At 41.5% G+C, this 14,811-nt stretch overlaps 1 protein-coding gene across 2 annotated transcripts in view; it reads left to right on the top strand.

Annotated features, from left to right (window-relative positions):
* The first annotated feature begins 4,075 nt into the window (after window positions 1-4,075).
* Window positions 4,076-14,811, top strand: part of clstn1 (calsyntenin 1) — a 37,702-nt gene continuing 26,966 nt past the window's right edge. The window contains exon 1 of one of the 2 annotated variants that reach the window (XM_069141222.1): window positions 4,076-4,342. In XM_069141222.1, coding sequence (XP_068997323.1) covers window positions 4,261-4,342 — 82 coding nt within the window. In that variant the 5' untranslated portion in view covers window positions 4,076-4,260. The remainder of the gene's footprint in view (window positions 4,343-14,811) is intronic. The other variant, XM_069141223.1, reaches the window with a different exon arrangement.

The raw sequence follows: 14,811 nt of genomic DNA, 5'->3' as shown, positions 1-14,811 counted from the left end.
GGCATTCGTTGTGACCTTCGACCATCCTGATAATGTGGTGTATCTAATCCCCAAATCCTTTTCTGGGGGCTTGAGAAGTGAGTTCAGTGTCTGAGCTGAATGGCAATATGCAGTTCACTTTAATGCTGAGCAACGATGGAGAGGAAGAAAACGCTGCTGTTGTGGTTTGGTCTATAAAACAGCTAAAAACTGTAAAACAAGAGAAAGAAAGTGCTCATCACAATTTCCTCAAGTTATCAGATATCCTGTTGTGTTTGACCAAGAGTCCAAAAGTCAAAAGACATTCAATTTATTTTGAGGTGAGACAAGGAAAAACAGTAAATTCTCACATGTTAGACAGTGGAACCTCCTTAAACAGATTAAATTGATTAATCAGTTATCTTAATTTTCACTTAATGTTCCGTCATTTCGACTAATTGACAGTAATTGCTGCAGCTCTGAATGGGATACAATATAAATGTAAACATAGCTCTAACTCTTATTCTTGCATGGAATGTTCAACTGCATTTTGTCTATCAATCCCTCCATAAAAGACCACTTCCAATTTGTTGGACCTATGCTGACATTAAACCAAATAAACCCTTCTTGACAGATTTATTTAAAGCTCTCATTGTGTAAAAGTATGATATTGTATTTCATAGTTCAAAAGGCGGTTTTATAATGGTGATATTCACTGTTTGTGGCACCATAAACATAATGTGATTCAGCTCCATTGTGTTTGAGTTATAGGAATTTAAAAATGTTAGAGACAGATATCTTGAAACCTCAAAACAAAAACTGCAAGTAACTCCAAAAATGACTGAAGAGACTAAGTAAAAAAAAATCTGATCAACTTCTACAACTCTAAACAAATCACAACCCCTGCTACAAAGTACAAATTATACAAAATACAAAGTGGTTGCCATAGACCAGGAATTAACAGCAGACAACAATCAGCAGTCATGGGAATCCCTAAAGAGAAGACTTGTACTCTCAGCAGTGGGTTCAATGGTCCAGAGAAAATAACACCTTTCTAAGTATTTGTTGATGTCACACCTATCCACCAAGCCATTCTAATGCCGCTCATCAGAAATGATAATGGCCTCTCTGTCCCCTCCCCAGCATGCCAGACATCTGTGAGAGAAACTAGAGGGAGATGGGGGGGGCCTCCACTTTCTCTTGGACACTTCAAGCGTTGCCAAACTGGAAACAAACAGGCATTGTGCTTCAGCTCTGCTACTGCCTTGATGTCCATAGACTCTCCCTGTTTATAGACCCATCACTTAATTGTGGCCTCACACAACTATGTCCATTCTTTGCTGTTCCTCTGTGATGATTGCAGCTATTAAGACTGTGCTAAGGTCTAATGACTGACCATTCTTGCAACATGGTTTTGACAGCTTTTAAGAATTTCTTTGTTTTTTGAAATGTATTTTCTTTTATTTGGGTAAACTGAACTGTAGAAGATGCTTAACCAGTGTGACACAAAAAAGAAGCTTTTGAAAGGTGATGAAAGCAAGACACATTGTCTCATTCAGTTTTTATTCACAAATTCTGCAAGACTTTCCATTACGGACTGCTGACCTTTTCACGAAAGTCTATCTGATTTACAAGACAACAAATTAAAGCTACATGTGTCTGAATTTGCATTAGAAGCAGCCATATCAAGGTTTCTCAGTATGATGCAAATTTAGCAAAGTAGATGCTCCTCAGTAATTCTCTGATTGCACCGCATACTCCTCTCCTCAGGGGTGCTATCTATATTGGAGGGTGTTGATTAGATGGCAGTCGCCACCCACATTCACAATTCGAGAAATTTCTATTCTCACGTTGCAGTGTGCTTGCTGTTGTGTAGTTGTTCTGCAGGGTGAAAATTGTGTTTAAGTCATTAATGATCAATATGCCGTGCTGCTCTTTACTGTGAGACATTTGTGTGAGTGTCCCTCTGTGGAATAAACTCATGTTGAAATGAAAGTATAGATGTATTTCAGATTTATAAATCCTGTCTTGCCTGTCCGGGCTAAAGCATTAAACAACTTTCAGAGGCGCATAAACAGTTTCACACATTTTGTCACATTCTGATAAGAGTCATGTTGTTGAAATATTTTTCCTTGCCAGGACAATCCCAGCAAGGCCTCAAGGCAACATGCTCTATGGATCCCCTTTCTGCCACCAGTATCCTCCACCCTGAACATTTATCCAGTCCCGAGATAGGTGAAGGGACTGATACCAAAAACGTTTCATTCTTGGCCTACAACGATTGATGACAGCCTGCATGGCCATGGGTCAAACTATTCTACATTGTATTTCAAGAGGTTCAAGCAGGCAGGAACCTTTGGTTGCCCCTGAGCTTCATCTGTTTAGTGGCGTGTTTAATTCAGCCATGCACTTTACATTATTATGATCACTGGGTGTCTGCTATCCTCCCAGTCCCCTTTGCAGCACCAGAAGGCATTTGGCCCTCAATCTTGGTTTAGCTGTCTGTGCTAAACTAGCTGCATGGTCCCACAATAACAGTATTGACGTCACTGGCCATCCTTTGGATGTATGCTGCCTTCAGGTTCTCCTCTTCTGCTCAGATTTTGGGCCATTTATATATTTGACTTGGACTGGTTGATTGCTTGAAAAAGCCTTAAACTTTAACAGGTTAAGCATCAACCACCAATTTAACATTATATTTTTTGGTTTGATAATTAAAATGTTTCATGCTTAGCATGTGATGGTGTACAGTAACATTTTGTTTATTTTGGCATTTATTATTAACAACTAAGAGGATTATAACAACGAACTGACCATTCCTAAAATAGGTATAATTTGTTCCTTGCTAAACACATTAATTTTGATATAATGCAGCATTATTTAATCTTTAATCATTGAGATGGAGTAACAAAGCAGCTTTGATTATGTCCGTTGGTATTGCTTAGTTGTGTAACCCCCAAAATTCAAAATTGGATCACGACACACATCCTGGGACCCAACTTCAGTTGCCAAGTTTTCCCAGTTAGTAGCATACAGTTTTTCTCCCATGAAGAAAATCTTTATTAAACTACAGATTTCTTTTGGCTGTTTTGTTGGTTAAAAATAAGGAATTGCAGTCATCGCTTCCATTTAGGTTTTTTAGGTCATATTTGATTGACTCCAGTTGCTTGCCAAGTAAATCATGACACACGCCTTCTTTTGTGTTTATATTGTGATTCTATGGTTACATATTGAGTAAAACATGTCGTGGGTGATGCAAGCAGTGGTGGAAGAAGCATTCAGATTATTTACTTTAGGAAAAGCACTAATACAATGCAATGTAAAATAATTAATTACATGTTCAAACCCTGTGTAAAATATCTTAATTTAAGTAAAAGTACAGAAGTACCAGCAGCAACATTTTAAGCATTACATTTTGTTCCCTTTGACTGATACATTATTGTATATAACATGATTAGATTATTCATACTGAAGCATCAGTGTGTAAGCATCATGCTACTCTTGTACCTGCTCAGGTCGAGCTGGTTTGAACCAATTTATATCAAGTTTTATATCCACTGACAGCAGGTATATTTGAGGGGTCAACAGAAAATTACTGGGAAAGGAGAGAAGAAAAACCAAAGTTCTAATACATAAATCTAGATTCACCTTTTGACCTTTTTCCCTAATATTAGATTTTTAGTGAGATGTTGGATCATGTAACCATTTAGCTACTGACGAGAGATGTTTAGCGCGAAAAACATTTCGTCAGATATTAGAAGCCAGAAAGATTGGAAACTATTCCAACTATTGCTTTAATCTCTACAATGTGTTGCATTTTAAAAACTTTTTACATCATTCATTGTGTCAAATTTATATCTTAAAATGAACTAAAGCTGTCACATAAATAAGCTATATGCTGTTTGAGTAAAAAAAAAAAAAAAATTATTTCCCTCTTTATAAAATGGAAATACTCAAGTAAAGTACAAGTTCCTCATACTTGTACTTAAGTACAGTATTTAAGTAAATGTACTTATGTACTTTCCACCACTAGAAGCGAAAATACGTAACAAGACTCTGTGTGGGACGTGTTTATCAGATTTCCGACAGCCCCTGAACGCAGCAAGGTGCAAAACTGCGCGAGGAGCGGCGATTGAAGGGGATAGCAGCAGCAGAGCGGCGGCGGCGACGACGGCCATCTTAGAGCTACCGTGGTAACCGACACTCATCTCCTGGATTTTATTTTTCTTGTCAGACAAACACTGCCTGACCGACGAGGGAAGAAGAAGGCTGTCTTTGACTTGGGTTGAACTCGAAGTCGGGATGCGGTTCCGAGGGAGTAAGCAATTTGCATCCGCCGTCGGACTGGTCCTCGGACTATTATGTGCGGTGGACGCAGCTAAAGGTAACTAAGCCGGGATTTATATCCCGTTGTGTCTTGTTTGCGTGTCACACGGGTTTCTTTGTGCGGTGTAAACGTTTGGACCGGGAGGTTTCCGTCTCTGTCGGAGCCTCCGGGTCGTTTCCAGACGCTGAAGGTGAAAAGAGAAAGGTTAGCCAGGCTTGTGCCGTCCTGAAGGATGCGTGTTCAGGAACCTGTTCAGGGATGGTCAGCTCCGGAGCCAGCCGCAGCGGAGGGATGTGGCGAAGTCACCCGCCGATAGCAAGTACACCCTGCGATATATTCTGCCCAATTTAGCCTCTTAAGACAACCAGAAAATACACTTACAATTTAAACTGCAGCTATTGTCTGCGTTTAACACTCGGTCCTGAATGCGTGATCATATCAAAGCTGCGAAACGACCCCCTTCTGTCATCTGCATCGATTCTATTTTTGGGTGCTCGTCTGTTCTCGTCCTTCTTCAGCCCTTTTTATTAGGATTAAAAACACGTCCCACCCTCTGCAGAGTTACTGCTTTTTCACTGGCCTGTGTCTGGTACTCTCTGTACTTATCTTCTTTTTCAATATTCAGCAATACATTTGCATTAAAGCCAGTAATGATATGTTTCGTTACCCCTCCTTTTAAACCCCCCCCCCCCCCAAAAAAAAAACAACAACATATGTATATATATTTATATTCAGTGATATTAAACGACAGGTTTATTCTTCCATTAGTTGGGCTATTACTTTTCGTTTCGCAAGGTGGTCGCACCAGGATGGAGGTTGGTTAGCTACGCATTGCAGATCCCTCTTCACATGTCCCCTGTTTTTGTCGGTGGGTTTAAACATTTATGTGCTGCGATTGCAGGCTTTGGTGTTTAAAAAGTAAAAAAAAAAATCTCAATGGGTCCGGCCCTCCTTAAGGACCAGAAACTACACAGGCTCTGAAAGTGCATCTGCACTCTTCTTTCGCAACGTCACGGATGGACACACTGAGGAGGAACATGGCTTTATTTGCTGCAGGGCGGTCCACCTCCCTCCTCACAGCAGCTCACATATCTGAACACCCTCCCTGCATGAATTTATAGACTGTGCTTAAACTCACTGGCCTCCCCAGGGAGAGCTTCCTGTTCCTGGGTGTGTAAAGGCAAGGCAGGTGCATATCAGTCACTGGCCACATCGGCGTGCCTGGGCAGTCACCAGCGCCGGAGGCCTGTGTGTGCTTGTTGTACTTTTAATGGTACACTTATTGTAATATACGCCCTATGAACAAAGCAAAGACAGTGAAAGGGATATAGTTTCTCACAAAGATACGCACAGGGGCCATATTTTCCCTGTTTCCATGCCAAGGAGCTGGGAACGCACAGCACCATTTGTACAGCAGTAACTTAATTTATTTTTCTCATCAATCTAAAGGAAAAGGCCTGTAGCACTTGGTCCTGGGTGGAGGGTGTGAACGTGACTCTTTATGTCGTAGTCAAGTGTGTGTGTGTGTGTGTGTGTGTGTGTGTGTGTGTGTGTGTGTGTGTGTGCGCGCGTGTGTGTGCGCGCGCAAAGTGCACCTGCTGCCTTTCCTGCTCTTATCAGCAAAGCAAACCTGTGAAACAACCATCTTGGTGAGGGCTTATCTTTCATTAACCAAAGGTTACTCCTTTATTTTGTGCACCACCTCTCTCCTTATTGTTGCTCATATTTCTTTTACTACCAGCCATCTTGCACTGAATGAGGAAACCAAATACTACACAGTTGTTTTTTTTTCCCCTTAAATAGGTCCCGTCCTTGTATTCTCTCATTACAAATGATTTGATGTTATCACTACAGAAACAGATCGAGGTCCGGCACATTCAGCTGAATTTACAAGCACCGACAAAGGATGTTTTGTTTCTCAGCTATTGACCTATTCAAACATTTACCACTGATGAACTCAGAGGATCTGTTGAAACAAATTTGGAATGAGACGCATAAAAAAAAAAAATCGTACCTAGACTGTATAATTCATTACTCGTCCAGTGAGGAAACGCTGGTGTGTGTAATACTGGAGTAAACACAGATCAGAGGTGCTGCTGAAGTCTCCAATCACTGCAGATTTTAAACTCTCAGGTGTTATCGGCCACTTCTTTACATGCTTTTTTTTTTTAATAGACACCTATTGGAGTTTTTCGTTTTGTTCTCTACGATGCCTGTCGCTCGTTTCCAAGGTCTCACCCATGTGATCTATTTCATCTTCTGTTACCGTGAGCAGCTGCTGAGTGTCCCCATGTTCTCGAGTCAAACATTAGGTCTGCTGAGATGCGTGAGCGTCTTCTGAGCACGCAGTCGGACAAAGGGAAAGCGCTGGCTGCGGGGAAGTGTCTTGGCTCATTTATCATTGAATTAAGTAATTGTAGTTGAACAAATTGGACGCCCTGCTTTTTGTGTGGCGCTGAGTTAACATATGCGCTCTCCTCACGTGGCTGCGACTTATTACACGTCAGACGTCAGAGTTTCCTCAGTTCTCCTCGTCCTGCGTGTGCTGGAGCAACGTACTATGAATCCAGTGACCTTCAGAGCAGTGGATCAGATCTACAATTTTCATTTTGAAATGGTATTTCTTGGTTAGTCACATGATACAGCTCTTGGATTAAACCCCTGGTAATAACCTCATTAAAAAAAAATTCTGTTTTTTTTTAAGTTTATATAATGTGACATATCTCATACAGGGAAATATTTTGCAACATTTTCTTGATTTGTACAAGAAAAAGTCTTGTTTTTACTTGAAAAAAGAATTTAAATGATTATTTGTTGTTGTTGTTGTTGTTGTTGTTTTATCAACAAATCTAACCTGATCTGTTTGCTGATCATTTCAGCCATAGTGTAAATGCTTAATCGCAAGCTTTCTCACTGTGAAACAGAATCTTCCCTTTAAAAACCAAATAGTGGTTTAAACCTCCTTCCTGCCAGACTTATGAAACCAATTCCATTGATTAGAGCATCCCTGAAACCGAAGTGAAGGATGTCTGCCACCTGTGATCTGGTTGACCCTGAAGAAATGAGCATGCTCATATTCTCTATGTGCTGCAGACCCTCCCATTTAAACCCACTTTAGGCCTTAACCAATAGTCTGCGTGACGCATGTCATCTTGCTATGTTATTGCAAACAGAAACTACGTGGATACACACAGCTGACAATGACCGCATTGTTCGCCTCTTGCATGCAGCTCGAATAACTCTGCTGTGTGCTGTTATTCAGCATCAGTTTACAGACTTGTTTTTTTTTCTCCAAATATGTAATTCACGATGCTGTTGTGAGAGAAGTATGTCTTAAAAATATTGTTATAGTTGATTTTTGAACATGTCAGGTCTTCAGCAGCTGGTAGGATGACAAAGAAGATGTCCGCTGTGTTACTCGGGTGGTTCTGTACGATAGAAGCCATTTTATTTGACGATGGTGAAATGCTCTCTGTGTTTGTACTCCAGTATCTCATCACTGCAACATTCAAAACTGTGTAGGAGAGTCCGAGCTGTGCAAATGGCACCAAAACTGTTAACTTTTGTCGTACTCAGCCAAATATGTTCAGATGTGAGGAAGATTGGATAACATTTTTTATGAAGAATGGTTAAAATTGTGAAATGGTACCAAAAAAAAGGGTTCAATGTGGGGAATCTAGGGGAAAATGTTGCTTTGTACCTCACAATACAGGGTTTAAGTGTCTTGTAAAAGGCCTTAATCGGCTGCTTTTTACGTCATGGCATGAGATATCTTCCAACATCACCTCTGCCCTGATTGTTTCATCCAAAGTGGGATTTAAAATTGAAAGCTGCTTCTGTGAAGTTTTATAAGAACTAACACCAAACATGTTACCCTGCATTGCCCCTGTATAACAGTTTGCTTACCCTACGCAGAAGCTCTGCTCCTACAAGTTAACTCTTACATTTTTGTCAGTATTTATTCTGACACTTCTCAGAGGAACAAAAGGCTTTCAGGCCCAGATGTCGGGGTCGAGACCTCCGCTGAGCACGTCACAGTGCGGTCACTGTTCGCAGGATCACGACTCGAGCCCCTCAAGAATGTGTATATGAGTTAATCCTTCTGAAAGTGCTAAGATGTTGAAGCATTTCCACTTGGTAGTTTGCCACCTAGGCCATGAGAATACTGCACTCGATTTGGGTCGGCGGTGACTTTCCTCTCATTGGTGCCTTTACGAGCTGAATGGAGTCAGTGAACTGTCGAGAATGGGTCATTCAGTTGTGAATATTAAGTTGGCCAGATGACTGGGAAGTTGTGTCGGCCACCGAGAAAGGAGTTTGATTTTCCATTGTCCTGCATGAGATATACAAACACCAGTATTGGAAAGAATATCAGTGCTTTTTAATTCATTTATCCTCAAATTTTAGAACTCAATTAAAATTCTGCCAAAATGTTTTTTTTTTTCAATTATAGGATTTTTCTTTCTTCAATATTAACATTTGAAGATCATTTTTGCTTCAAACCATCCAAGTCTGCAAAACATGGAACAGAAAATATCCTTTTTAATTTTTTTTTTTTTTTTTTTTTTTATCTCATTTAAAGTGTCAGAACTGAAAAAGAATGTCTTAACTCCTAAATTAATAGCCAGTGACGAATATCACATTGTGTTATTTCCTTGTAATAAAACCCAGAGCATACAGTATTTAATTCAACCCACATCTGCAGCTTATCGGGCCGTGTTACCTCCTTCCCTGCGTCCCGTTTGCTTCCAGGAGGAAAAAAAAAAATGGCACTGCGCAGCCGTTCACGTTTGGGGCGTGTTCACATTAAGATTCAGCTTCCATGGGAAACGGGTAACCAGAGAGCACGTTACCTGCCTCAGGTCGGCTCCACGCGAGCGCCTGTGCAGAGATCCCTGCGTCTCGCTCTCGCTCTCACTGGCTCTTTTGTGCGGCTCACACAGAGAGGTGATTGAGTTGCGTTCAGGGCCCTGTGGCTCCCAACCCCCTCTTCTGAGGAGCGCTCCGGCCGTCCGGGGTGTGTTCGCTCTGTTGGGCGGTTGTGAGTGCACACAAGACAAACAAATGTTGTTGCCTGGCAGGGAAACTGAGAGGCTGTCCTGTGCGAACGGGGTGTTTAGGGAGCGAGGGCCCCTGAGGTCCGGGGCTTCCCTTTAAGGGTCTGCGGGCCTCTGGAAACAGTCCGCCGTCTGTGATGGAAGTGGTTTGCGTCAACATGCTCGGGAGCTTGTAAAGCAAGACAAACAGAAGTGTGCCCACTGTTTCAGACCATGAGCAGACTGTTCATTGATTAAGGAGAGAACCACTTACCAGCACAGTTGAAGTCATTCCTTCTCTCAGACTCGCCTATCTGACGTCTTTTTGTTTCCGTCGGATATTTCTGTCTGACTTAGATTAGGCCCGTAGCAGCTTCTAAACAGCCATTGAGGCCCCTTGTGGCTGTTATTTAAAAAAACAGCTCTCTGCGAGAAAAATCTTGCTTTCGGCAAACACAGAATTAAATATACTTAAGATTTTGGTGCATATCGCATATTTGTCTGTATTTTTGTTTTCCCAGTTTGAGCTGCTCAGAATTTTCCAAACTCTCCTTGGAAACACCTCAGGCTCCGACCGTAGGCCGAGCGCAGACGCTCTTCCTCTTTCTTCCTCCTCCTTCCGTGCTGTGCTGCAGCTGATGGGACAAATATGAACAACCTGGCAACAGAGAGGCTTTATTTAGTCTCAGACAACAAAAAGACAGTCTGCACACACTCTGCTTGTGGACCGTGCTGCCACTTAACGTCGCCTGTGATTGGCATGTTATGTTGCTAATTGTAATTTGTTTACAAGCCTGGCTAAAGCAAACATTTGCACCGGGGCGAAGACTGATGATGCAGTGCATTTCACCAAAGTTTAACCACATGCATTAGCTGCTTCGTATGTAATCTAAATACTAAGACACACAGTTCCAGTCTGCTGTCTGTATGGTAGGATAGTAATATTTTTCTGTACAATGTACTTCAGTGTAATGTGAAATTTTGCAGGACTCAAATGAATGTGATGGGTGCGAATGGATATTTGATTTATTAATGCACCAGAGAGTGATGTGTTGCTCAGAGGTGACCAGCCTTCTGTGGAGCGCAGTCGAGATTCACATTTACATGTAATCAAAGGAGTTGAAGGCTCGCAGGCTGCCGGACATCAAACGTGAAATATGAGCCAAATCGATGAGACAGAGCTGCGCAGCACATCGCAGGCCGGACACGTGACTGCTGCATCATCATTACACAACAAGTCCTCAGAGGTTCCCGGGCATTATGAGGCCTCATCTGAAAATTACACACTGATCATATGCTGCTACGATGCTGCTACAAACTGGACAGCTGTGGAGGGTTTTTCTGCTTGTAACCCGGTTTACATCGTTGTATTTTGGTTTATTCAATACCGGTAGTGACATTTGTACACTAGCTGGACATGCGTTAAACTTTTGTCAAGCGTTCAAGATCAAGATATGCAATTGATGATTATTGTCGTTATCAAATAATCTATTGAGTAGTTTCTTGACTATACGATCAGCTGTTTTGTCCTAAAGATGTCGGAAAATACCAAAAAGTATCTACCTGCGTTTTCCAAAGCTCAAGATGCTGCCTCAAGTATCTTGTTTTGTCCCGACAAGCGGTCCACAACCAAACGATATTCGGTTAATTATCACGAAGGAGTAAAAAAAGAAACACAAAATATTCAAATACAAGAAGCTGCAATCAGAATTTGTTTTAAATTTTTTTTCAATTAAGAAGTCACGCAAAATGTTTAATAGATTATCAAAATAGTTGGTGATTCATTTTCTGTCAACAATAAATCAATTAATCGACATATTGGTGCAGCTCTAATATACTGTACTGTCCCTTTGGGAAATTGATCTTGTCTCCGGCTCAGAGTTACTGACTCACAACATCAGTGTTGGGGAAGTACAGAGATTTGACCCCCCCTCCCCCCTCCCTCTATGAGAAAGAGGCAGCACATCAGTGCCATGGTGTGTACAGGCTGCCTATTGAATCTCAGGATTACCAGGACCCATTGTCGCTCAGACATTCTCGCAGGAAGTGTTTCATCACGGTTAATAGGTCAAACTGTATAGTTAACGCTTCAGTGAAAGGGCCAGGCAACCATTATGGGGCTTTGTCTTTGTGACCGTGTGAATGAATATGTTCCCTCACTCTTTGGGGGTCATGAAGGAAGTCTGTGGTGGCGTCTCACCGTTTAATTTGTGCCTCCACAGGAAGTTTGTGAATCCCGAAAGATTGCTTTAAAGTTTGACATTATTGGCTGCTGATGGTGTTATTGTTGTGTTGATTTATTTGTGTCAAATTTAAGATCAAATCCACAGAAACAGTTTGTTTGTTTGGAAAGAGAGCAGAATCCTTTTAAGCCTTTTCTAAAGCTATTGATCGTCCTGTGGGTAAACCAGTTGCAAGGCAAGCACAAAAGTTGCAGTGGTAATCACACTGGACAACAAAAGGTTTTATATCAAAGAGGATTCCTCTCCTTGCTAAAACATGGTGCACTATCATGTTTGTGAGTAACCGATGTGGGGATAAGTGCTCGCCATCCTGGTCTCAGCCTCAAGCTGCAGCTGTGACCGTTGTTCGGATTACTGATCACCGATCATGATTCAAGGTCTGCCTGATTGTTTTTGTTTTTTTCCCCCCCACAGTACATTTCAAAGAGAGGGAAGCAAACCCCTCTGTAATAACCGGCCATAGTATCTTAAAACACCCCCTCTGGTTCACAGAGCTCATCTGTAGATGGCCCGCCACGGCACAGCTTGGCACGCACCGCCAAACCAAGTACTTCATCCTCATCCACCTGTGTCAGCAGTCAGCCGAGTGTCGACCCTGCGAAAATGTTCCTGATCTCTTAAGTTCTCCTCCTGTCGACCATTTGGACACGTTAAGAGACGTCAAGGTGTTCTTACGTTCTATATATTCTTCTTATAAAGTGGTATCGTGCTCCTATCTGCATGTCCAGGGTAAAAACTTGGCAGGGGCCTGCTTTTGTTACAGTTTGATGTCTTGCTCAACCTCGTCAGCGAGTGAAATAGACGGGTCCCATAATAGGATTAAATGTCATTGGCTTTGTTTGCTGTGTAACAGGATTGCATACCACTGTGCACTGTGGCGCTGGGCTGGAAGTGCGTCCAGTAACTCACCATCTGTGCATTTACAGTAACCAATTGATATGTGTGTTTGTTCATTTCTCCAAGGCTTCTTAAATGATTTTTTTTTTTATTTTTCATGGGTCTGCCACACTGGGGCGGAATAATTTCCTTCCTGGCTATTGTATAAAGGAGATTTTATTTGTCGCTGCATGCTTGAGGTGGATGCTGTTAAAAAAAAACACAAACATTTTTGTTTTTGCATACGTTGGCAGGGGATAACACTGCCGGGTTAGTATTTATTATTCAGCAAGAGGCTAATATCGGCCCATTATATCTGTATTTATATCCTAGGTCTTCATCTAATATTTATATTGAGGCCAACGATTTCTTTGTGTCAGAAATAGAATGGTGAGTAACTGTACGCCATTTTTTTTCCTCTTTAACCTGCAAATGTACATGTGTGTGTGTGTGCGCAGTCATCTAAAAAAATGAGTTCGTCTTGATTCTATGCGATCAGTCTGCACTCCAGCAGGAAGACTCGTTAAATGAGGTTAATAATATACCGTTCTACTTGTTTTTGCCTCCAAGGCATCATAAAATGACAACAACTTTGTCTTTCTGATTTAGCTGTTATATTTGATACATCCAGAGGCAGTGATAACGGAGGCAGCCTCTCGCAGTTATTGTGTTCTGCCAACTGTTAACTTTGACGTATCCTTAGACAGCAGCGTTTTTCACCGACAGCTGAACCTGCAGTTTTAGTCAAGACAGCTTTTCCTCACTTAGTCGTGACGCCCTTCAGTTTCAATATGTGAGTTTTTTTTTAGTTTTTTTTATTTTGCGCCGTTTTTCCTGAGTTTAAAGCCGAACAAATTTTCATAGATTAGACAATTAATAAGAGAAAATTATGCTGCTACAAATTTGATGATTGATTAATTGTCCAAGTCTTTTAATGAGTAAAAACATTAAAGAAAATTCTGCTTCTTACATTTTAGGATTTGCTGCTTTTTCTGTTTTTTGTCATGTTCATTTTTTGAGCTTTGGACTGAAGGTGTCACCCCATGAAAATTCAGCAACAAAATTGATGGATTGATTAATAAAATTGTTAATTTCAGGCTCACATGGGATTCAGCAGCGATTGACACGCGCATCCGTATCGGGTTCATTTTACTGCAAAATCACTAAGACAAGACAATATGCCAAAAGTTAATCAGTTTAATGTTGGATCTTAAAGAGTCTTGAACTGTCTTCTGAATGACTAAGTCTGCAGGTTGTAATTGTGCTAGTAGTGAGTACGCATTGTATTGGATGGACTGGTTTCCTAATTAAGTTAAATTAAGAAAATGGCAGTCGTCCAGGCTGATCGTTCTCCGTGCTGCAGCAGCGGGCCCCTCTCAGGCCACATCGTTTCAAAGCCCTTTTTCTAATCTTATTCCACCCTAAATCCTAAATCCTCCCCTCTTAAAACATATTCTCCCTCCTTTATAACACATACTCCATCCCTTATGATCGTAAGAATGCTATTCTATGAGGAATATAGATCGCTTGTAAGAAAATACACAGTTCTCAAGAACATGGCGTCTGCGTTTGTGCAAATCAATCACATTTTTGTTTGCTTTGTGTCAAATGTTGTTTGTGAACGAGTCCACAGCACAACAACTGTTCTCTCCGTTCGATGAAGCCATCTTGCCAAAAGGGCCTTGTCTGCAATTTCACGCAATGTATGATAATTTCATGCTTGAGATAAAATACTGTTTCAGATGTCATTTCATGGGAGGTTTCTGAATGAAAGGGGGCTTTGATGTTAATGGCAATGCACAGCAGGGGTGCACTTTGTTTTTGAGTTTGTCTCGGGGCTTCAGGGTCGTCCTCATCCGTCCTCATACCTCCACTCACTCACGTTACACTTTTTCCATCAGTGCTTGTATCTGCATCAACTCTTTTTTTTTAAATTTGATTTTTATTGGTGCTGCTCTCGGATCACTGCAGGGGATTGGTCCTAGATTTAGCTTGGTATCACAGCACAGGGTTGATGAGGTGATATTTGTGTGTGCAGGTATTTGATTGGTGGGCCTGTTTACGGTGGATGAAATGCGCCCTCTAAAGTACAGATTTGCCGGTGTGGCGATTTGTACCACACAAATGGACGTGCTGCTTTTTAAGTTAAGGGGAATAACATTGGAGTAGACCAGACATAAACGTCCCCCCCGCCCCCCTCATCAGACAGCCATCTTGTTTGGTTACTCGGTTGTTACTGGTTCAGATTGGGTTGAAATATTTTGCTTACACCTGCAGGAGATACTGCTTGTGCACCTCGGTGCTGAAGGCTGTTAAAAGACTCGTGGACAAATGAGGCCCACATGTGACCGAGCTAGCAGTAACTGTGACT

Source organism: Embiotoca jacksoni, unplaced genomic scaffold (assembly GCF_022577435.1).
Source record: "Embiotoca jacksoni isolate LCO1_2020_lvr unplaced genomic scaffold, fEmbJac1.0.p SCAF_9, whole genome shotgun sequence".
Classification (NCBI taxonomy): domain Eukaryota; kingdom Metazoa; phylum Chordata; class Actinopteri; family Embiotocidae; genus Embiotoca; species Embiotoca jacksoni.
This window is presented reverse-complemented; position numbering and strand designations above follow the sequence as displayed.